General features: G+C 47.4%; 1 protein-coding gene across 1 annotated transcript in view; it reads right to left on the minus strand.

Moving 5' to 3' along the window:
* Positions 1–6,655: 6,655 nt before the first annotated feature.
* The window catches only part of LOC130382766 (peroxidasin homolog), a 41,755-nt gene continuing 26,110 nt past the window's right edge, over positions 6,656–22,300 (minus strand). The window contains exons 14-23 of the mRNA XM_056590654.1: positions 21,281–21,389; positions 19,031–19,188; positions 15,305–16,311; positions 14,494–14,990; positions 13,874–14,008; positions 13,198–13,406; positions 8,857–8,968; positions 8,391–8,523; positions 7,899–8,012; positions 6,656–6,800 (exon numbers count right to left, since the gene is read on the minus strand). Coding sequence (XP_056446629.1) covers positions 6,657–6,800; positions 7,899–8,012; positions 8,391–8,523; positions 8,857–8,968; positions 13,198–13,406; positions 13,874–14,008; positions 14,494–14,990; positions 15,305–16,311; positions 19,031–19,188; positions 21,281–21,389 — 2,618 coding nt within the window. The 3' untranslated portion in view covers position 6,656. The remainder of the gene's footprint in view (positions 6,801–7,898; positions 8,013–8,390; positions 8,524–8,856; positions 8,969–13,197; positions 13,407–13,873; positions 14,009–14,493; positions 14,991–15,304; positions 16,312–19,030; positions 19,189–21,280; positions 21,390–22,300) is intronic.

Genomic DNA, 22,300 nt, shown 5'->3' on the forward strand with positions numbered 1-22,300 from the left:
TTTGTTCACAGACTGAGTGTTACTGGGGGTTATCAGGAGATACTCCACAACACTGACTAGGTGATGGGTCGTCTCTGGTGGTTCCTGTTGTGCAGGGCCTGATTATTCACGCAGACGGCCCCACATGGAAGGATGCGGAAGTTACAAAAAGAGCATGAAGCAAGCTGGGGTTCTACAGCTGGGGCCCAGTGTATGTGTATCTGTGTTCGCAGCAAATGCCAGCATCCATTGTATCTGCCGTGTCTACGTGCCATCACGTGTTGGCTATATACATTGGGTGTGGTATGTTATCTGAATTTAAATGTCTTTAAAATCAGCAGTCATCAGTCATCAGTTACGATCACCAGAGTCCCTGTTTTAAGTCGCACAATCGCAAGGAGTGGAGATTTTTTTTAATTATTAAAATCTTGTGACCGAGGTTATACATGACGTATTCAATTCACATGCCATTTCAAAATGACCTTAGGACATGAAGGTTGCTCTCCAGAACTCATGATGAAACCCTTTCTCAGAGGCGCGAACGGCCGCTATCTTCCTGATGTGGTCGGAAGTTATACTTGATATTATAAATCACAGTACTCCAAAATAACGAGCTCCCACGAAGACAGCCCTCCCCGGGCCACGTACCTTGTTAGCCAGGACAACAAATGCTGCAGGGAAAAATCACTTGATGACTTGACAAACAGCATCGAGTTACGCAGGGACATGTTGAACAATAATATGGTGGAGTTTGGAGAACACAGTTAAATTACATTACATTTCATGATTTTTTTTTTATATCTGCCTACATTTTAATACAGGTGTATTCAGGATATATTTAACTAATCTAATTATTAAAACATGCTGCAGTATAACACTTAAATACCTGCACCGAGGTACATAGAAACATGTTCAATAAGAATATGCTGGAGTTCGTAGAAAACAACTAGCCTACATTATATTATTTTATGAACTTTCTATATCTACCTACATAGCAATGCATGCATATTGCGTAAGACTTGAATGTGTATTTCATCATATTAAAATAAGAAAGAAAAAATAGAATCATTCTCGTTTTAACAACTTTTGTGGCCATTCTAGAACAGTTTTCTGAGTTTGGGAGGTTATGCACATCCCCCTCGGCGCAAAAGCCCTTTACCGTACAAAACAATATCGATGCGCAATCACTCGTGTGACCGCTTCTCCGAAGTGCAGATGGCATGAACGCATACCGTATTATCGACGGCCAGCTGGAGAACTTTGAGTTAAAGTTTTCCTAGTTTTCAGTCCACAGTCATTTTTAAAGTAAGCTAAACAACGCAGGCAACGTCAATTGCTTTCAATGTGATAAAATGTAGCAAGTTGACAGTGGCGTAAGTAGGTCATTAAGGGCCCGTTGCAATAATTGTTATGGCCCCCCCTACTACCTAATACATTTTTATTGAAAAAATATTTGTTAATTCAAACTGTTACAAATACGATTACATAAAAAGTGTGGGTTAATGTAAAATTCGGTTGACATTATAACAAAATTGTATACAAATATAAAATATTATGAATCCATACTTTTTGACATTGTTAAACATTTTTATTTCGGTCAAAGGAATGTGGATTGCTGGGAAATTTGTTGGAGCCTCTAGTATACAAATTCTAAACCTACGGGCATGTTTTGAACATACGTCTTTCAAATGACAAAAAAATAACAACTTTCGCAACGGAGGGAGCTTTGCGGGATACAGATTTAAATCTGTTTTTCGTCAAAAAGTTCCATACCTGGTAGTCAACAGGTTTTATCCAAACCTTTTTATGGTTTGGATGAAATTTCCAGCAATTCATTAATCCATCATCCACCTGAAACTGTCCGCAGTGCTAAAAACAATAACTATCATCAACATTATAATTTATAATCAACATTACAATTCACATGAAATCGTCAAGTTTCCAAAATAAATAGAAGAAAGAGAGATAATTACATTGTAATTTAATTTCCAGTATGTTAGACTGAAAGGTCTGCTGGATAGTTGGCCTTGCGGTGCAGTCTTGGCCTCTGTTCTGCATATCTGGTATACATTAACTACGAGAGGCCTGAACATTTTAAAGTGTATGTTATGGCACTTGGTTGCCTGTGGCTCCCTCTGGTGGTATGGCCAGGAGAAACACCAAAATCCCAATGCTCCCTGTGGTTCAATCAAGACATCTCAGGAACCTGGAATGAGGACGGTCGAAGTATAAAAAATAACATCTTTATTCCCGCAATTTAAGTCAAGTGATCTTAGAGGGACACGTCCATGCATGATGTGTATGTATGTGTGTGTGTGTGTGTATGTGTGTGTGTGTGCTTGAGCTCTGACTAATGGGAACCTAAATCACTTCCTCCCTTACATAATCAGGAACCTCCCCCCTCCTTATTATTGGCACCAGATTTGTTTGGACGGGAGGCTATACATTTTGACTCAAAAGGGTGGTGGGGGGGAGGCCTCGGGGTGAAGGAGGAAGGACCCAAAGTGTGTGTGTGTGTGTGATGTGTATTCGGCCTCCCTATGGAGAGAGCTCCTTAACTGCCGTCTGAGATTGCCCCAGAGATAAGTATCAAGTGCCCTGAAGGAAGTCTAGTCTGCTGTTCCCTTGTTTTCAGGGCCACAATGTCTTTCCCTGCTCTGCTCAGGGGCCCACGCCGTTCCTTTTCTTTTCTTTTTTTTTTTATCTTTGCAGCCACTGGAAAGCTCATTTCCTGGTCCACTCTTCCAATCCAGGTCTTCTTGTCCTCCTCTTCCCCCCACGCCAGTCCTGCTGCCAGGGCGGCCTCAGGCACGCAGGGTCCGTGGGACAGACGGGATCACAGGCCGGCACACGGGAGGGGAAGGGAAGGATACAAGAGCTAGGATACGAGGGGCGGGGGGGGGGAGTGACGAATGGCGATAGAGGAGACGAGGAGAGTGGGTGGCGGCTGGTGGAACTGCATTATGTCAATAATGACCTGGTGAAGACATGCGTGTTTGTGTGTGTTCGTGTGTGTAGATGGGGCAGTGTACATTGACACGCTAAATGCTGACCATCAAAACCAACAAGGGAAAAGCAGTTTACAGGTGTGCTGCTTGTGCTTACCAGACTCTCTTTGGCACATCAGACTAGACTGAGTGGTTTCCCAGACAGCCGCAGCGTGCTCACGTTCTCAAAGCATAACCGTGTGATTCCCAGCTAATATTGCACGCCTTTGATCGTCAACAAGCTAGGTTCTGAAGCCACGCAGCTGCTTCCTGATTGTCTATCACTGCGTGGAGAATGTTATGATCTCCCCTGTGAGTCACCGACCTGAGAACAGCTGACACCCATCTCGGGACAAAGGAGGAATTAAAAGATCTGACGGCTCCGACTGGGGAACGCACGTTTTAAACTATATACCTTTTCAAAAGGTAGGTTGTTCAAAACGTTGTTACAGTACAGTACAACTGTTACAGTACAATGACAATCAGCAAAAACACTGATTGGAAGATGGTTGAACTTAAATTCATAATTTTTCTAACCAATTTGACAAATTATATACAAAATATAAGACTTTAAAGTTATTTGAATTATGCCTTATGTAATCTTTTTATGTTGCCTGTACATGTATTCACACACACACACACACACACACTAACACGCGCACTAACACGCGCACAGACAGACACACACACACACACACACACACACACACACACACACACACACACACACACACACACACACACACACACACACACCCAGCCTCTACCAGTGACACCGGGAACACTACCAGAAGTGGGCTTGGTGATTGTGAAATGATACGTGTCCTTTTTGTCTGTTTATTAATCTTATTATTATTATTATTGAGAGGCATACATTACAGTGCAAACAATTCTTTGGCAAACGTACAATACAAATGTCAGATAGGAACTATATCTACAGGAGCCACGTCTAGGGGGACAGTGTAGGAAACACGCTCTCCGTCTCGGGGAGAGCAGTGCACGCCATTGATTCATGGTTGTGTTACTGTAGTTTGGCGATGGGTTGGGAAACAAAAAACAGAAACACAAGAGATGGAGAGCAGTCAATGAGAAACAGATGAGAGCATAGACTGGGGGGGGGGGGGGGGGGAAGTCACACTGCAAAATTAGAAGGAATGACGTTTTGACATGACGAACGATGAGGCAAAGGAAAAGAGGTCCCAGCGCTGTGGCCAAGCAAACCTTGGGAGTGTTTTTGTCCGTATGCGCACACCCATAAACAAACACACATGCTCGCACGTACACACACACCCACACACACACACCCCCACACTCATTAAACACAAACACACAGATTCGGTCAATGTGTGTTTTGAGACAATCCACAAATATGGAGACAGGGGGGAAACAAAAGTCATGTGTTGCACTGACAAAACTTCCAACGAATGACCCGAGCAGAGAGAGAGAGAGAGAGAGAGAGAGAGAGAGAGAGAGAGAGATAGGGAGAGAGAGAGAGAGACGAACACTTCAATGCAGCGTCCGACAGCACCTCTCCAGCATGGCCTCACTCCATTCCTCACATACTGATCCCCTGGCGTACCGCTTGCCCTCTGAGAGGGGTGTTATACTTTTACAGTGAGCGAGCAAAAGGCGATGGAAAGCGCGAGGTCAACGCGGTGTCTCGGGTGACGCGGAGCAGCGGTGTGTGAGCGGCTTGCGTCGACGGAGGTAAGAAAGGACAAACAAAAAAGTCAAATCTCAATCGGGTCACAGAGAATATAAATGCTGCTGAGGCTGCTGTTTCGATTGACACGCCCCCCCCCCCTCCCCCAGCCTCAGCCATGCCAACCCTTTTCTTTTCGCCTGCTCATATGGCTTCCATTATTGTGGAATTGGGGTCAGAGGGCTAAATAGTCCTGCGCTTCACGCGAGTTTGGCCTAACTGACGTCAGCCCTCTTTGGTTTGTTCTCCGGCTCGAAAAAAGGGTATAAGAAGTCAACACTCGGCGAAAGATTTCGAAAGATGTGTTTTCTTTGCTTGGCACCCGTCAGAAATCAGGGATTGCTCACACACAAGCGTACAAAAATACAACAATAAACCCAGCCGTAACAGCACAGAAAGCAAACAATTGGAACAGAGACGAGTGCGGTGTCATGAATGAGTGCTTGACAAAGGAATGCATAAAATGGCCTCCGCACAAATACTGAGGAGGACTGCCGGTTAACATGAGCATAGGAAATGGTAACAATCGTTTTCAGCAACAGTCCTTCAGTTTGTTATTTACGCATCGATTGTGGTCTAAAAAGGCAACACAACACAAAACACAAGGCCGTGATTACAGACTAAAACCGGCAGGGTAGTAATTAAGTTGAGGTCCTGACTTCTGTTACAACATTTAAATATTTCCTTGGATAAAAAAAGTACACACACGCTATTATCAATTATAAGTTTTACATTATCAGGAAATTGTGAAGGAAAAAGTAGAAAAAAACGACTTTCGGAAAGGTACACAAAAATATCATGGTTAAACATATTATTGTTGGTATCTTCAACAGATTTTTGAAAGTCGCATGATAAAAGGTTAGCACAGTAACATTGCATGAAGCTTATGTGGATGAGGTGGTGGAAGGGGGCACTGCCAAATGGCAAAACCTCAGTCAAGTTCAGGGACAGGCCGGCAGATACAGAAATCCCAGATGTATGTGAACCAACAAGCTGTCCATTGTGGAGAGAGGCAATTATATTCAGTAGACATTTTTGTTTAATTACAAAGTTTTTTTTTTGTCGTGTAGGGATTCACATTATCTTCATACGCAAAGATTTTTTTTAGCAAAAAAGGGAGAAGAAAATACACAATTATAAAACTATATAAAAGCACCTCAGATTAAAGTTCAATTTGAATTACAAAAGGTCCTAAGTATATTCTCTCAATTGTTGTTTACCATAAAGAGGCATATCATATGTGTATATATATGTATCTTTGCATACTGTTAAAAGAAAAACGTAACAAACAAATAAGAGAAAAAAAACAATACTTTACAGGTTTTGTCTTTAGTGACTAAATCATTTGTTAAAGAGGAAGGAAAATAGCACCAAGCTTTTTTTTCGGAATCTCTAACCTGAGAAAGTATTTGTGAGACAACAAAATGGCCGCCACCTTCCCCCATGGACTCATCTCTCCCCGTCGTGTACCGTGTGTTAGTCACACTTGGAGGAAGAGACTCGCTCTGTCCGTTCTGCATCCCACCATCCGCTTCGGGAATATCAGTCCGTTTCAAATCGCCGGCAGAGGAGGAGGAGGAGGAGGAGGAGGAAGAGGAGACGGCCGGGAAGCACCAGGCTGAGTGCTGGTCTCAGAGAAAGCGACAACAACAACAACAATAATAATAAAAATAATAACAAAACAAAAAAAAATTCTCTGTGTAAAAACAACAACAAAAACAACAACAATATAATATAAAACACTGATACCGGGGTGGTTGGTGGGGGGGGGAGCTGGTGTGGGTGGCCAAGGCTGAGCGTTGCCTTGGAGAGTCTCGTTCTCTGCATGGTTGTGTATGTGTGTGTGTGTGAGAGATTGGGAGTGTAACTGACACCACGGTGACCACCGCAGGGCTGGAGTGTGGTTGGGGAGGTCCTGAGGGCGACGGTGGTGGGAGGTTTGGATGGGGGGGGGGGTTAGAGGATGGGTTTTGGGGGGGCGGGGGGTATTACGCGTGGTGGCTGTCCGTCCGCTGCTCGGGCGCGGCGGCCTCGCTCTGGAGGCACGCGGGGCAGCAGGCGCCCTTTAGTTTGACGGGCTTCTGGCACGCCACCGGCGGGCAGGACTCCACGAAGCATGTGACCTGGGCGTCCTGGGGGGGAGATGGATCACTTGGTTAGACTCTGAATGTTCAATGGAAGGTATTTGTTTCTTTGATCATTCTGCGGGGGGAGAGAACAACCCCGCCTGACGGGCCACCCCGGGGAAGCCTGGAGAGTGGGAGGACGTTAGGACGCACACTGCGGAATGTCCTGGGTTTTGGCGAGCCATAGCATCTCGCTAAAGGTAGTGTGTGTGTGTGTGTGTGTGTGTGTGTGTGTGTGTGTGTGTGTGTGTGTGTGTGTGTGTGTGTGTGTGTGTGTGTGTGTGTGTGTGTCTGTCTGTGTGTCTCTGTCTGTCTGTGTGTCTGTCTGTCTGTCTGGCTGTGTGTCTGTATATGTGTGCGTGTGTGTGGGTCTGTGTCCGTTTGTGTTTGTGTGTGTGTGTATGTGTCGGTCCGTCTGTCTGTCTGGCTGTGTGTCTGTATATGTGTGCGTGTGTGTGTGTGTGTGTGTGTGTGAGTGTGTGTGTGTAGGCGAGTGCCAAATATGACAGGTGCGAGGAAGGAAAGAGGCAGGGGTGGAAAGAAATGCTCGATGGAGGAAGAGACAGAGAGAGAGAGGCTGAGAGGAATGATTGACAGCCGGATGCGTGCCAGGTTTGGCATGCGAACGCTGTCAACCTCTGCCAGAATCAGAGAAATGCACAAAAGATCTAAACCTTACAGGCCAGAAGACACACACACACACACACACACACACACACACACACACACACACACACACACACACACACACACACACACACACACACACACACACACAGACACACACACACACACACACACACACACACACAAACACACACAATGGATCATGTGTCACATAAAGACACGCATGCCACAAAATAAATACAGAAGTACCATTTGAACAGGTTTCACAGCATTACAGTTTGACTGATAAGGCGGCACCTTTGTGCCTCATCACATATCAAAACAAATACCTTACATATATTCAACATCTACACTTTGAAAACACAATGGATCTTCCGAACAAGCTGTTGTTGGCGTTGTGTGTGTGTGGGGTTATTGATCGAGGCAGTGAATGGTTTTGGTAAAGGGGTGGCCCAGAGGCAGGGCGTGGTGACCTACTCTGCATTCACACGTGGTGCAGGCCTCCTGCCTCCAGCGGTCTCCGTCTGTTCGGGCGCGGCCCTCAGAGTCAGTGCAGTCCGTCTTGCTCAGACGGGCTTCAAGTCTTTTAATCTGCACGGGGACGAGAGGCAAAGTGTTATGAGGACCGAAGGTCAGACAGGCAGGCATGCTGACAGATGGACGAGCGGACAGATAGAGTTGTAGATTAATTTAGCAAAATATATAGATAAATAGCAAAGGGGTATGTATAGTGAAGGGGCTACTTCAATAAACATGTCAATTTAGTGTCGGGGAAGGAGAGAGGAAAAATGGACAAGAAAATACACATCAAATAAAACATACATTCGTAGATCAATGGCATTAATATAAGTTACAAATACTTGGTAGTAAATGGTTCTCTAAGGTATTTATTCGTGAGTGGGAGAAAACATTTGCTCTATGTAATTTCAGCGAGTGTGTATCATTTAAATCGTATCCCGGGTAACCGACCTGTTTGCGCAAACTTGTAATTGTCTTCTGCATGTCGGAGACAAAGTCTTGGAAGTCGTTGGCTGTTGGTTCAGTGCTGGCCTTGGAGGTCAAAGTGACATTCACAGCATTTTCTTTGGTTCCATCCTCTGGACTAAAAATAAATACATAGGAAATAACAAATGAAAACTTGCATTTTAAATGCACATCTAACCTAGTATTAGTTTTCATTGTTAAAGCTCTAATATATATCATTTCTTTACCCATCCAATTCCCAATTCCCAGGTTTTGTTTTTTAATATTTTGCATATTACAGGAAATGGGAGTGAATCACTTAATATCCTATAATATGAAGTATAAAAAGCACCGCATAGTAAAAACAGCCTTCATGTAACCTTGTGGTTGCATTGTGATTCTTAGATATTACATAACAATAATACTCACTGTTCTAATCCCATTAATCCCATTACATCCCATGTGGAGTTACCTGGTCTCCTGGGCGCTCGTGTCTGGTTTATCCCCAGTGTAGCTGTGGTCAGCTGACCTGCGTCCTCTGAAGTGATAGGACAGGGCGTTGAACTGGCCCTTGGTTCGGCAGTCTGGGGACCAACATATGGAGACGGTGAGGTGTCAGGTTCACAGGCCCAGCCACACAAACAAACAAAGGAAACAACCACGCCGGTCTTTTAAGGATAAACATACAAGCGAGGGAATGACTCCACGCGTGTGTGTGTCTTTGTGCTCGCATGGATGGTCATCGTGTCATCCTCCTGCACTAACACGCGCGCGCACGCTGCACAGGCTAAAAACAGGATGCATCGACAGACTATAGAATTACCTGTGCTAGAAATATAAATAATAGTTCGAAACATGACCTCAGAAATCCTGAGGCAGTCAACTTTTGGCATTTGGCCATAGATGAATTCTGTTTCAAGTGGAAATACTGCGCTCACTTCCCCATAGCCTTATGCCTTAGTTGTGGCCCACAGTACCTCCATCCCGTTTTTTGTTTCTTAAATCCTATCTGGCTTTTCATGCCTGAATCTCTCCAGACCTCGAGTGAGGAAGTCTGTCTAGGTGAGATCACGTTGGCCTCCTAATAAGGTGGGCTGCAGCAGGCAGGCGCTGTGGGAGGCTGGGGGGCTCCACATCAGACGCAGAACCTCTGATAAAACATGGCCAACGACTGAATGCTGGAGGAGATCCATGAGGAGAGACACAAACACACACACACACACACACACACACACACACACACACACACACACACACACACACACACACACACACACACACACACACACACACACACACACACACACACACACACACACACTTTCAGACTTGCACACACACACACACACACACACACTTTCAGACTTGCACACACACACACACACACACACACACACTTGCAGACTTGCATACACACACACTTGCTTTTCAATCTCCGTCGCACAGATATTAGATTAGGCCCGCCTGGGACAGACCTGCCGTCTGACACCGACAGCGAGACAGACCCCTCTCTCAGCACTCTCTCTCTCTCTCTCTCTCTCTCTCTCTCTCTCTCTCTCTCTCTCTCTCTCTCTCTCTCTCTCTCTCTCTCTCTCTCTCTCTCTCTCTCTCTCTCTCTTTCCCTCTCTCTCTGTGTTGTCTGGCAGGATATGCTGTGTTTATTAGCGTAGCTCATCCCGCGTTATTCTTGTGAAACGGGAGGACACGGAGGTCAGCGCCGCGGATAAAAGAGAACAAACTGCGCGCTGTCACGCGGCGGTTATTAAAACCGCTTCCTGGTCCATCTCACAATAATAACCCCGGCGTGATCCTGTTAATAGTGCAACGGAGCGTGTGGAAGAGGTCTGAGCCTGAGTCTGGTAGACTAAGTGAACACATCATTTATCATGAGACTGTGCTGCAATAAGAGCCCAGCCCATGGATGTAGTTGATGTAGTTCATCATGGCTATCACTGTGGCCAACGGCGCAGCATATGTCATGGGGATGTTCCCGCTTTGTCACCCACACATCTCTCTGAGCCCTCTCTCCCAGGATCCCCACATCATCCCGACAGCCCAGGCCCTATTTCATGCTCGCTTACCCCGATTGGACACACGAAACTAAACTAAACCACGTCCAGATGTAAGTGGGTGTGGCCTTCATCTCTTCCATCATGTGTGTTGGTCCACCCATCTCAAAGAGTTATCAGCTCGAGATAGGACTTCAATTATTATCCAATATGACTTCATTTAGACATTTTGTAAGATGTTTATGTGCTTGTATGAATGCTTGTTTAAGAGGTTCGAAAGTTTGACCAAGTGTCCTTCACAATATATCAAATACCATTTGGATTTGAAATCTATCCGAATTGCCCTACTATATGAGTACATACGCAGCATGGGTACAGTGGGAATCGACAGCTAACCTTGGCTAATGCTTAAACCAGTGGAGCTAGCCAGGACCTCCTTTCAAAACGTGCCCACCAACTCCTTGCTGAGTTGACAGATTTGCTGATCGTTACCACTTTGGGTGGTTATGATCATTCTGGGGCCTCCTTAATACTTGATCTCTTGGGCTAAATAATTGGGTAATTGGCCAAATAATTAGCAACAAGCCTGTAAGAGAAAGCAAAAGTAACGGAAAATGTGTGTTTTTTAAGTGTGTTTTAAAATGAGTTGTTAAGAGCTTTATTATGTCCCAAAGCACTTAGAGTCAAACTTGTCCCGGGTAGTTTAATTAACCTCACAGAAGTTGTGGTTTTGGGGGGAATGTTAAAACAGCAGAAACATGAGCACCGAATAATAATAATAATAAATAAGTCCGTTTTACAAACTCAATCATTCCAAATGACCGTACAATGTCCTGAACAGAGTATGCACCATAGTAGAGCACAATAGTTGTTGTCTGATCCATCTTTCCGTAACATTTATTCAATTGCGGCTTAGTGCGGAGGTCAAGTATTTGATAGCTTGTGCATGACAAAGGAATGCTGCATCTGTGTGGTTCTTAGGCACAGCCACACAATAAAACAAATGGCCTTCAAGTGCATGGTCATATAATCTGTATTATGAATACTCATAATCAGTTTAGCCTGTCACGATCACATAACATTATGATCACATAACATGTGACACTACTCTTATTGCCTTAGTTCATCAGAAATGATGTGAAATCCTGTACTTTGTCCAATCATTGATTTCGTTACTACAGTGATCTCGCAAGTGTCATAATGACACAGCGTTACACATCAGTCTCCAGAACATGTTGCAGGAACTTCCCCATGCAGGTACGTGCAATACATCCGGAGTTTGGCTCTCATTGCCGTGTTTTGTAATGTATTTTGTGTGAACTGTGCAAAAAAAAATTGGATTAGGATTCCAAGATTAACATGGAGAGATAAGAGATAATGAAAGATAGACAAAGAGAGAGAGAGAGAGAGAGAGAGAGAGAGAGAGAGAGAGAGAGAGAGAGAGAGAGAGAGAGAGAGAGAGAGAGAGAGAGAGAGAGAGAGAGTGAGCGAGAGAGACAGTGATAGAGTGATAGAGTTAGAGAGAAAATTCCTCCAAAAAGGCAGGCAGCCACAAACGTCTCAACCCCACCGCCCTTGAAATACAATCAAACTTCCAAAGACCCCCCCTATCCCGGTACAGCCAGCGGGCCTCGTACCTCCACAAGCCCCCCCTGCCCCGGTACCGCCAGCGGGCCTCGTACCTTCGCAGCAGTTCCAAAGGTCCAACTATTATCCTTTAAAATATATCAAATACCATTTGGATTTGAAATGCATCCCAATTGCCCTCCTATATGAGTACACATACGCAGCATGGGTACAGTGGGAATCGACAGCTAACCTTGGCTAATGCTTATACCAGTGGAGCTAGCCAGGACCTCCTTTCAAAACATGCCCACCAACTCCTTGCTGAGTGGACAGATTTGCTGATCGTTACCACTTTGGTTGGTTATGATCATTCTGGGACATCGGTCAAGTATTTGATAGCTGCATCTGCGTGCTTCGTAGGCACAGCCACACAATAAAACAAATGGCCTCCAAGTGCATGATCATATAATCAGTATTATGAATACTCATATAATCAGTTTAGCCTGTCACGATCACATAACATTATGATCACATAACATATGACACAACTCTTATTGTCTTAGTTCATCAGAAATGATGTGAAATCCTGCACGTTGTCCAATCATTCATTTTGTTATCACAGTGATCTGGCATGTTTCATGATACACAGCGCTACACAACAGAGTCTCCAGAACGCTTTGCAGGAACATCCCCATTCAGGTACTTGGAATGCATCCCGAGTTGGCTCTCATTGCTGTGTTTTCTAATGTATTTTGTGTGAACTATTAGGTTTTATTTATATAATAGAACTATTAGGAACTATTATTAGGTTTCCAAGATTAACATAGCGAGATAAGAGATAATGAAAGATAGTGTAAGAAAGAGAGAGAGAGAGAGAGAGAGAGAGAGAGAGAGAGAGAGGGAGAGAGGGAGAGAGAGAGAGAGAGAGAGAGAGAGAGAGAGAGAGAGAGAGAGAGAGAGAGAGAGAGAGAGAGAGAGAGAAGGCGAGAGAGAGAGAGAGAGAGAGAGAGAGAGAGAGAGAGAGAGAGAGAGAGAGAGAGAGAGAGAGAGAGCGTCAGAGAGAGCAAACGAGAGAGAGGGAGAGCAAGTGAGAGAGAGCAATAGAGAGAGAGAGAGCAAGCGAGAGAGACAGTGATAGGTAAGAGAGAAAAATCCTCAAAAAAGGCAGGTAGCAACAAACGTCTCAACCCCACCACCCTGGGAAAACAATACCCCGGTACGGCTAGCGGGCCTCATACCTTCGCAGCAGTCCTGCCACATGCGCAGGTCGATCTTGGGCACGTCGTCGCAGCTGCCGTAGCCGTGGGGCAGCTGGGCCACCGAGAACACGTCCTGCTGGATGCGTGTGATGTTGTCGCCGTTGTCGCACAGCACACGGGACAGCGACGCCTGCTTCAGCTGGGTCAGCTGGGCCGGAGAGAACACGCCCGGGTTCTCGTACCAGAACCTGGAGGGAGAACACGGGGTGGTTGATGTCTGATGCATATATATATATATAGATATATATCATATAAACAATGAATTCTGATTATAATATCGTGATTTTATAGCGTCTTAGCATGGGAAAGCCCACAGGGGGAATCAAACGCGTACCCTTGGTAGTGTTAATGCCGGGCTCTACAGATTTAGCTACCAAGAAGCATATCATTTGTATACTAGTAAAAACACTAACACGTATATTTAAATTTGTGATTGATCACACCTAAATGCAAATGTTGTTTGCCTAGCAAAATCGACAAAACAATGCTGGTTAAAAGCTTCACAAAAAGCCAAACACATCAACCAAGATGAATTATCCCAATGAATCATAAAGAGGGAGAGAGAAATAGGGTCCGGGTGTTGGTGCCTTTCCTCTGGATGTGTGTACGAGGTGCGGGGATGGCTTTGTGGTTTTGTGTGTTACCACCGACTGACCTGTCTCCGTCCCTCAGCCGTTTGAACTGGGCCGACAGCAGACACATGAGGGTGGGCCCCAGCCGGCTGCCCGGGACCAGGTCCTCCGCCATCAGAGCCGGGAACAGGTCTATGTTCAGAGGGGTGCCGTACAGCCTGGAGACAGAGGAGAGCAGGGACGGTGGCTGGTAGGACCTAGCTGAAGCTGTGCTTAATGCTGAACCAACAATGACAGCTAAGACAGCTTCACCGATTAGGGAATAACATCAGTGGGCATACAACTCTGAACACTTCACTGAGAGGTCCCTTTAGCATTAAGCTAACACTAAACATGAGGGTATTTCAATGATAGCGGGCATTAAGCTAACATCAAGATGGGACCTTCGTTCTGTCCTAATAAACATAGGTCTGTGATGAGTCTGGGTGCCATGCTGCTCTATGGTTCCTTATAATAAGCGTGTATGGAAAGTGCTATATTAATAAAGTTGCCTTGGCTCGCCCTGCCTATAACGACCTGAGAAAGGCCATCAGGATAACACAGGTGAATGCACTCAAACACAACAAACACAAGCGAGCCGTCGCCTTCCTCCCTCGCCACGCGTACCCCACCAGAACCCCCCCAGTACCCCTCCCCCCAGTACCTCTGCAGCTTCTCCCGCACCGAGGGGTTCTTGATCTCGTTCCTCAGGTCCTCGAAGCTCTGCGCCGACGTCAGGTTGCAGAAGGTGCGGTAGTCGTTGTACGGCGGTATGCCGTGGTCCCGCCCCCGCTGCACGTTCATGGCGGCCAGGTCCAGCGCCACGGCGTGCGCCATGGAGAACAGCCGCTCCGTCAGCTCCGTGTTCAGCAGCTGCGTGGACACGCGCATCTTGCCCGCCGCGCCGAAGAGGCCGCGCAGGAGCGGGTCGATGCCGCCCTCGTTGACGATGCGGAAGGGCGAGAAGAAGGCCCGGTGCAGGGAGATGTGCCCCTGGGGGATGGGCTGGAAGTCCTGGTCCAGCCGGTACAGGATGGGGTTGATGAGGGTGTGGCCGAAGCGGAAGGAGGCGGTGGCGAAGGAGTTGAGGATGCCGGCGTTGATGTTGGGGTTGTAGCCCGCGTACTGGCCCATCTGCTTCATGCCCACCTCGCCCAGGACCTGGGAGGAGGGGCGGAGGGGAGTGGTCGTTGTTGTGCGTTTGGTCGTCGCCATCATCATCATCATCATCATCATCATCATCATCATCATCATCCCCATTGTGTATTCATTATTGGCGTCTCTAATGTGATTCAACTCACTCAATTGAAATACCCGAACAAGCAACACAATTATATACTGAAGAAGTATCAAGCCGATCTGTCGATTAAATTAGGTCACAACGCCTCTAAGTGATTACAACAGAAAAACAGTGCATCCATCCCCGATCCCCAACCGATAGGCCCCGGGGCCGCAGGACAGGGGGCTCCACCCACCTTGGGCAGCCAGTGGCTGTAGGTGATGTGCTGCATCTGGGCGCCCACGATCTTGCGGGCCTCGTGGTAGATGGTGTCCCCGTCCCAGTGGGGGTTGAGCCGCAGCAACTCGGTGGCCACGCGGTTGTGCTCCCGGAACCACACCGTGTGCATGGCCGTCAGCCCCAGCTGCTCGTTGGCCCGGTGGTCCCCGGCCAGGAAGCAGGGGATGGGGCTCTCGTTCTCGTCCCGCATGCACTCGGTGCGCTGGCCCGTGGCGAACGGCAGCAGGGGCTTCCCCGTGCGCTGGATGATGCCCTGCCGCAGCAGCCCCCGCTGGCTGGCCAGGTCGCGGATCTCGTCCGACTCGTGGCGGGAGTTGCCGTACACGTTGGAGGCGTCCACGTAGGCGGTGAGCTGGTTGATCTGCTCGCGCGGGTACACGCTGTTCATGAGCAGCGAGGTCATGCCGCTGCCGCACACGGGGCTGGAGCGCACGAAGAACATGCAGCGGGCGCCGCTGCGCAGCTGCCGCTGGTCGTTGGCCGGGAACTGGATGGGGAAGCAGGGCGGGTCGTTGGTGCACACCGTGGTGCACAGCTGGCCGTCGGAGAAGCGCGACTGGCTGAGGGCCGACACGGTGGCGTCCATGTCGTGGTCCAGGAACTGGCCCCACTGCATCAGCATGTGCGTGTAGCGGTCGTCGGGCGTGACCGTCTCCGTGCCGATCATGGCGGTGGACACCAGGCGGGGCAGCGGCAGGCGGTAGCCGTTGTGCGCGCGCTCGCTGGCGCCGCGCGGCAGGTTGAAGCCGTTGTCGTACACCGACTTGAGCAGCCGCTCGAAGGCGGTGAGCGAGGCGCCCCACATGGGGTGCTGCAGGTTGTTGCAGGTGCCGTCGTGGCTGCGGTACTTCTGGTGGAAGCAGATGTCGGAGCAGTTGTTGAAGCGCCGGTGCGCCGTGCAGCCCGACAGGTTGGCGATCACCTCCAGGAAGTGGGGGGAGACCAGGTCGTTGTACCGGAACGCTGCGGGACGGAGAGAGAGAGGGGAGGACGGAGGTTGGTTGAATGGACGAGTGGTGCGGTTTGTAGGCAAGGTGGAAGTTAGATGAATGCACTTTTTTTTGTAGAAAACCAACTGTGTCAGCACTTTAGCTTCTTTGGCTTTAGCTCGCTCTGATTATCGTGGGAAAAACACCAAAGTTATCCAGACTTGGGATATTGTTCATTGTTTGTACTGTACCGACATAAAACACAGTGCTGAAGAAAACAAACGATTTGATACATTTTAGTTTACGCCAGAAAAGTTCCAAATTTCAATGAGAAATATACAATAGTATTGCTCATTGTTTATAACATGCGGAAGCATTGTTGGCACTGTCAATTCCAAAAGTCAATACTTTTAGTTTATGTTTTAAATCACGCCACTCATCGTGTGAGGAGAAATACACAAATATTATGCAAACAATGTGGACGGCACATATTTCCACTGTGTATCCCAGCATGCTTTGGGACTGGCTCATTCAGGGGAAAGAGCGATTCCTGGGGGCATGAAATACGCTGTTTCTCAACCTGCCCCGACTTGTAGTAATATGTGATAGCTTTTGTGCAATGCTGGAAGATATGTATAGCAGCAGGTATTGTCTTTGTACATATGTGTGTGTGTGTATGTCTTTGTGTTTGAAGTGTGGGCACTGCGGCACAAGAGCAACACACACGCAAACTAATTTGAGATTCTGTGTGTGGTGAACTTGAATAGGGGGGAAGTGAGATTTTCTGCCTTCTTTACCTCATCTCTCCCTCTATCTCTCTATCCCTCCCTCTCCCCCATGGCTGAGATCTTTAACATTGTGTGTGTGTGTGTGTGTGTGTGTGTGTGTGTGTGTGTGTGTGTGTGTGTGTGCGTGTGTGTGTGTGTGTGTTTGAATTACTGTTCTATGATTTAAGAGGATGTTTTCCAACTTGTGTGTGAGTGCGTGTGTTTTTTGGTGGATGTACAACAGGGAACCTGGGGTTGTCGCACTCCCCTCCTCTCCCCCTCGCTCATAAACCCAGCAGAGATACAAGGAAAACAGTGCGTTTGTTTGTCTTTGCTGTGCAAGCCTGGTGCGGGGCCAGCCGCATAGCCCGCAGTTGGCTGTTGGCATAACCAAGCAAAACTCTGTCTACAATGACCCCTTCTCCCCACCCCTCCACTCCCCTCCACCAACCTTTTTCTTTCGCTTTATTTTCCCTTTCCCATATTATTCTCTCCTCCCTTTTTAGTTGACGCTCTCTCTTTTTTCTTCATTGTGTCTACATTTTTTGGGGGGTTTTCCATTCATTCGTCTCCTTCCCATCCTTAAGCGTTGTTGCCCCTGCATTGCATTCGTTCTACTTGTTCCCCGAAACATTTTCGTCTCCCACATCCAATAGTGCTTCCAATACCACCACCGCCCGTAGCTAAAGGAGCTGGCTGTACGCAGCCAGACAAATGTACACCATCGCCAGTTGTGCCAAAGTTAAAATGTGCATGAGCATTTCCACATGCTCACTCTCATTTGACGAGGCATTTCACAAATTCCCATTCCAGAAATCTGAAAAATGAGGGCGGGTGCTTTTCTTCTCTTCCTGGGATCACACACGTCTGCGTATCTGCAGGGAGAGGAATAGACCTACACTTCATGCGCCCGAAGAGAGGGACATGGGACCATAATATTACACCCTGTTGTTGAACAGTGTAAGAGCCGCGTCGCAGGCCCAGTTAAACTGTTTATGGGCGGCTAGTCAACTGCCTGACAATTATGTCCCTGGCCCGCGGGTCCTAATGGAGAGCAAATGGCATGCAGATGGAAGTATGCTCGGCACTATGATAATTCATCGCTGGGTTCAGGGTTTGAGGAGGGAACAACGGGACGAATGAGAGTGAATGCAGGCCACTGTTTGAGCGTGGAGAATAGTTGTTTCTAGGAAACCATAGAAACCACATTTCATGCTTCCAATTAACTGCTTTAATTGAGCAATTTCTTCCTTAATTGTGAATGTGTGTGTGTGTGTGTGTGTGTGTGTGTGTGTGTGTGTGTGTGTGTGTGTGTGTGTGTGTGTGTGTGTGTAAACTAGTGCGTGATTGTGCATGCATGATTGTATGTGAGTGTATTTGTGTTTAGTAAATATTCATCTATGTGAGTGTTTGTGCTTATAATAGATATATACACACACACACAGACACACACACAGACACACACACACACACACACACACACACACACACACACACACACACACACACACACACACACACACACACACACAAACACAAACTCACTACTTATGTAGCCATCAAATCATGGGTGTGGGTATTCGGGTCTGAGATGCATCACCTTGCATCACCAGGTTGTGTCTCTGGGTGTGTATGTGTGTGTGTGTGTGTGTGTGTGTGTGTGTGTGTGTGTGTGTGTGTGTGTGTGTGTGTGTGTGTGTGTGTGTGTGTGTGTGTGTGTGTGTGTGTGTGTGTGTGTGTGTGTGTGTGTGTGCGCGTGCGTGCGTGCGTGTGTGTGTCTCTGTGTGTCTCTGTGTGTGGATGTGTGTGTGTCTCTCTGTGTGTGTGTGTGTGTGTGTGTGTGTGTGTGTGTGTGTGTGTGTGTGTGTGTGTGTGTCTCTGTGTGCGTGTGTCTCTGTGTGTCTCTGTGTGTCTCTGTGTGTGGATGTGTGTGTGCCTATGTAAAGCGGTGTGCGTGGCTGTGGCCCTCCACTCTGGGGGCCTCACCGGTGCCGTTGGTGTCCACCATGAGGCCGCGGTTGACGTGGTTCTGGATGAGCAGCAGGGTCTGCTCGAAGATCTCCCCGGCCCGGGCCTGCCCCACCGTGTAGGGGTCCCGCGGGTAGCGGAACAGGGCCAGCAGCTCCCCCGGGGTCCGGGGCTGCCTGCGGACACAGAGTGGGGGGGGGGGGGGGGGGGGGGGGGGGGGGGGGGGGGAGGGGAGAGAGAGAGAGAGAGAGAGACGAGGAGGTGAGAGAGGGTTTGTGAAGAAATCACACGGGACACGACGAAGACATACGGAGGGTGGAACTGGTGTGTCCGACTCAGTGGTCACGACAGGTTCCACTAATTCCACACGTAAACGTTGTATTGTCTGTGTCGCACAGGGAGACAGACCAACCGACATGATTATCACTGAACGTTGCAAGGACCGCAATGGGTTTGCACAGGTGATGGCCACTTTACAATAGGATTCATCAAACTGCAACCACTGCCAAACTGTCACGCTGTGTGAACCCCCTTAATGATTCACTTTGTAGATGTGGTCGCTGGAGACATTGCATTAGGTGATACTGGGTCAGGTGCCAAGCTAGAGCACATTCTGGTCAAACTATCCATGGTGCGCTATGCCTTACACTGTAGTCTTAGTATATAGCAATGAAGTCGCAGAATAAATCTTGGTATGGCAACACAGACCTGGCACAAGCCAGACGTTCTGCTGCGCTAGACGTGTTATTTCTAGTCAGGTTGTATTTTCTCCACAGCGAGAGAAAGGAAACAGACCCGTGGTGCATTTCAACACCTGCAACCACACTGCAGCCACACTGCAGTGTGAGGGATGAGAGAGAGAGAGAGAGAGAGAGAGAGAGAGAGAGAGAGAGAGAGAGAGAGAGAGAGAGAGAGAGAGAGAGAGAGTTCCCACACAAGGGCCCAGGGCCTGGCTCGCTTTAACACATGCAGAAACTAGCTAGTCGTTTTCTCCTTTCACTTAGAGGAAATGCACACACAAAAAGAGAGAGAGAGAGAGAGAGAGAGAGAGAGAGAGAGAGAGAGAGAGAGAGAGAGAGAGAGAGAGAGAGAGAGAGAGAGAGAGAAGAAACGTGAGGGCAATGAGGAAGAGTCAAGGTCACCCGAGGAGAGGGCAGGATTTGACATCTGTCATTGTCATTGGAAAACAATACACACAGACACACACACATGAACATATTCATTCAGTGTTATATGTGTGTGTTAAGCAGGGTCAGACATCAGGGAGGGCGTCAGGTGAAAATTCCCACAAAGTCCATGTTAAGTGGCATATGCCTTTTAGCAAGTCTTCAAGTACAATGTGATCCATTGTATGACTATATTCAGTCTGATTACACAGAGGACCAGTATAATGTGTTTAGTACAAAACAAGAGTGATGTACTGTATGCACACATGTAAAGTTAAAAGTCATCCTTCACACTGTCCATAGTGACTTAACAGTGAGGCTGAGGAACAATTCAAGAATCAACCCATTGAAGGAGAGAATACAAAGGGTTCCTGAACTAGCTTTCCAAACTCATTCAGAAGGGATGATTATCAAGAAAACAGACATGATAGTCCAGTCTTTATGACAGCTTGACGACTCCATCACGTGTTGCGTAATTTCCTTTTCAAGGTTCGATTAAAAAAAATCATTATCCATCTAAATCAAATCCAGAAAAAAATCATCCAGAAAACTAAAGTTTTTTGTTTCATGTCCATCTCTTGTCTTGATGTGTCATGGTTCCTTGGGTCCATTTTCCCATGTGGTGGCGTGTGTGTGGGAGGTTGGAGCACGCATGCAAGCATGAGCCAAAAAGAACGCCCACATCACTCGACAGGACGGAAACCCCTGTGACTCACACGCTCCGAGACACCTACTCTAGTTGCTAAGCGCATAGCAGGTAACACAGCACAATGAGAACAACACTGCTAACAGAACCTGAGGCCATTACAGATCCTAACCTTATTAGCAGAATGGTTGAAGAGAGACACAAAGCATGTGCATGAGTCACTGATGATGAAATCGCTGTGATTGGTATCATACGCCGTTGTTGTGTTTGTGCTCCCTGAATCATTTCTGCTGTAAGTGGATAAGAGCCAGTGAAGCACGTTGTAATCTTGTTGTGAAAAGTTTGTTATTATAACTGTGTTGCTATATGCAGGACGTGTGGATTTGGGTTTTGTAGAATATAGGCAGAAGGCGTGTGCATGCTTTAACGGCGATGTCTCTGGGTATGCTGTCCTACCCATCGAAGAGGCGTCTCCGCGTGGACTCTATGGCGCTGTCCACGTTGCGAATGGCCTGCTCTATGGAGGAGCTGACGAAAGTGTCGCCCTCTCTGCTCACTGCCGGTACTGCAGGAGGACAGCGGATAAGAGAGGGAAAGGGGGAGATGGGAGAGAATGAAAGGGAGAAAGAGAAAGAATGAGGGAGCCATCAAGTGAAACTATGAAAAGGATGTGTGGAATGCATTGACTACAAGAAATAAACAAAAAACATCTGACAATGGTTTTAACCTTCAACAATCACAATTATTGAATTTGCGTCAGTTTTTCCACACTTTGAATGTTTTGATTCTGGTTACGTTCTTGACAGGCGTTAGTGGCGACCGAAGGGAACAACAAGACAGTAATTCAGTGACGAAATGATCTGGTTAGTGGCTCCCCAACTAACCCTATTAGCCTAGGGTTGGTTACATCTCGGACGCTAAGCCTTTGATGAGCGTTTTTCATAGCCAGGTCCCCCAGTCAGAGATGTAAGGAAGAAAGTTGCCAATGCAGCCGTTTCCTTAATGCTTTTTTAAAGGGCGCCCCGTTAAACTTAATGGGAGTAAAACAATATTACAGCGAACTCTGATTCCCTCAAAACTGTATTGGGGGACTGCTGCACAACTCCCCCTAGCTGGGGCGTGCACAGTTCTGGCACACTCCTGAGCGGTCAGCGGGCCATTAAAAACAGTGTGAGTGTGACGAGAGGGTTGAGAGAGAGAGAGAGAGAGAGAGAGGGAGAGAGAGAGAGAGAGAGAGAGAGAGAGAGAGAGAGAGGGACTCAGGATTCCTACAACCAAACGCATTTTCTAAACGGGTCAACGGTCGCTGGCGGAGTGTTGCGGTCGGACCCTTAGTGTTCTCCGCGGGAAACGTCAACACACGGGCGCAGCAGCTGACAGGAACCCGATAGCCACGCAGGGCCGCTCTCGGCTGATTTGACGGCCAACTCTTGGAAAAAGGAAATGTCCTGTGCCAAAGTTATCCCAATTATCTTA

This window comes from Gadus chalcogrammus, chromosome 5 (genome assembly GCF_026213295.1).
Source record: "Gadus chalcogrammus isolate NIFS_2021 chromosome 5, NIFS_Gcha_1.0, whole genome shotgun sequence".
Classification (NCBI taxonomy): domain Eukaryota; kingdom Metazoa; phylum Chordata; class Actinopteri; order Gadiformes; family Gadidae; genus Gadus; species Gadus chalcogrammus.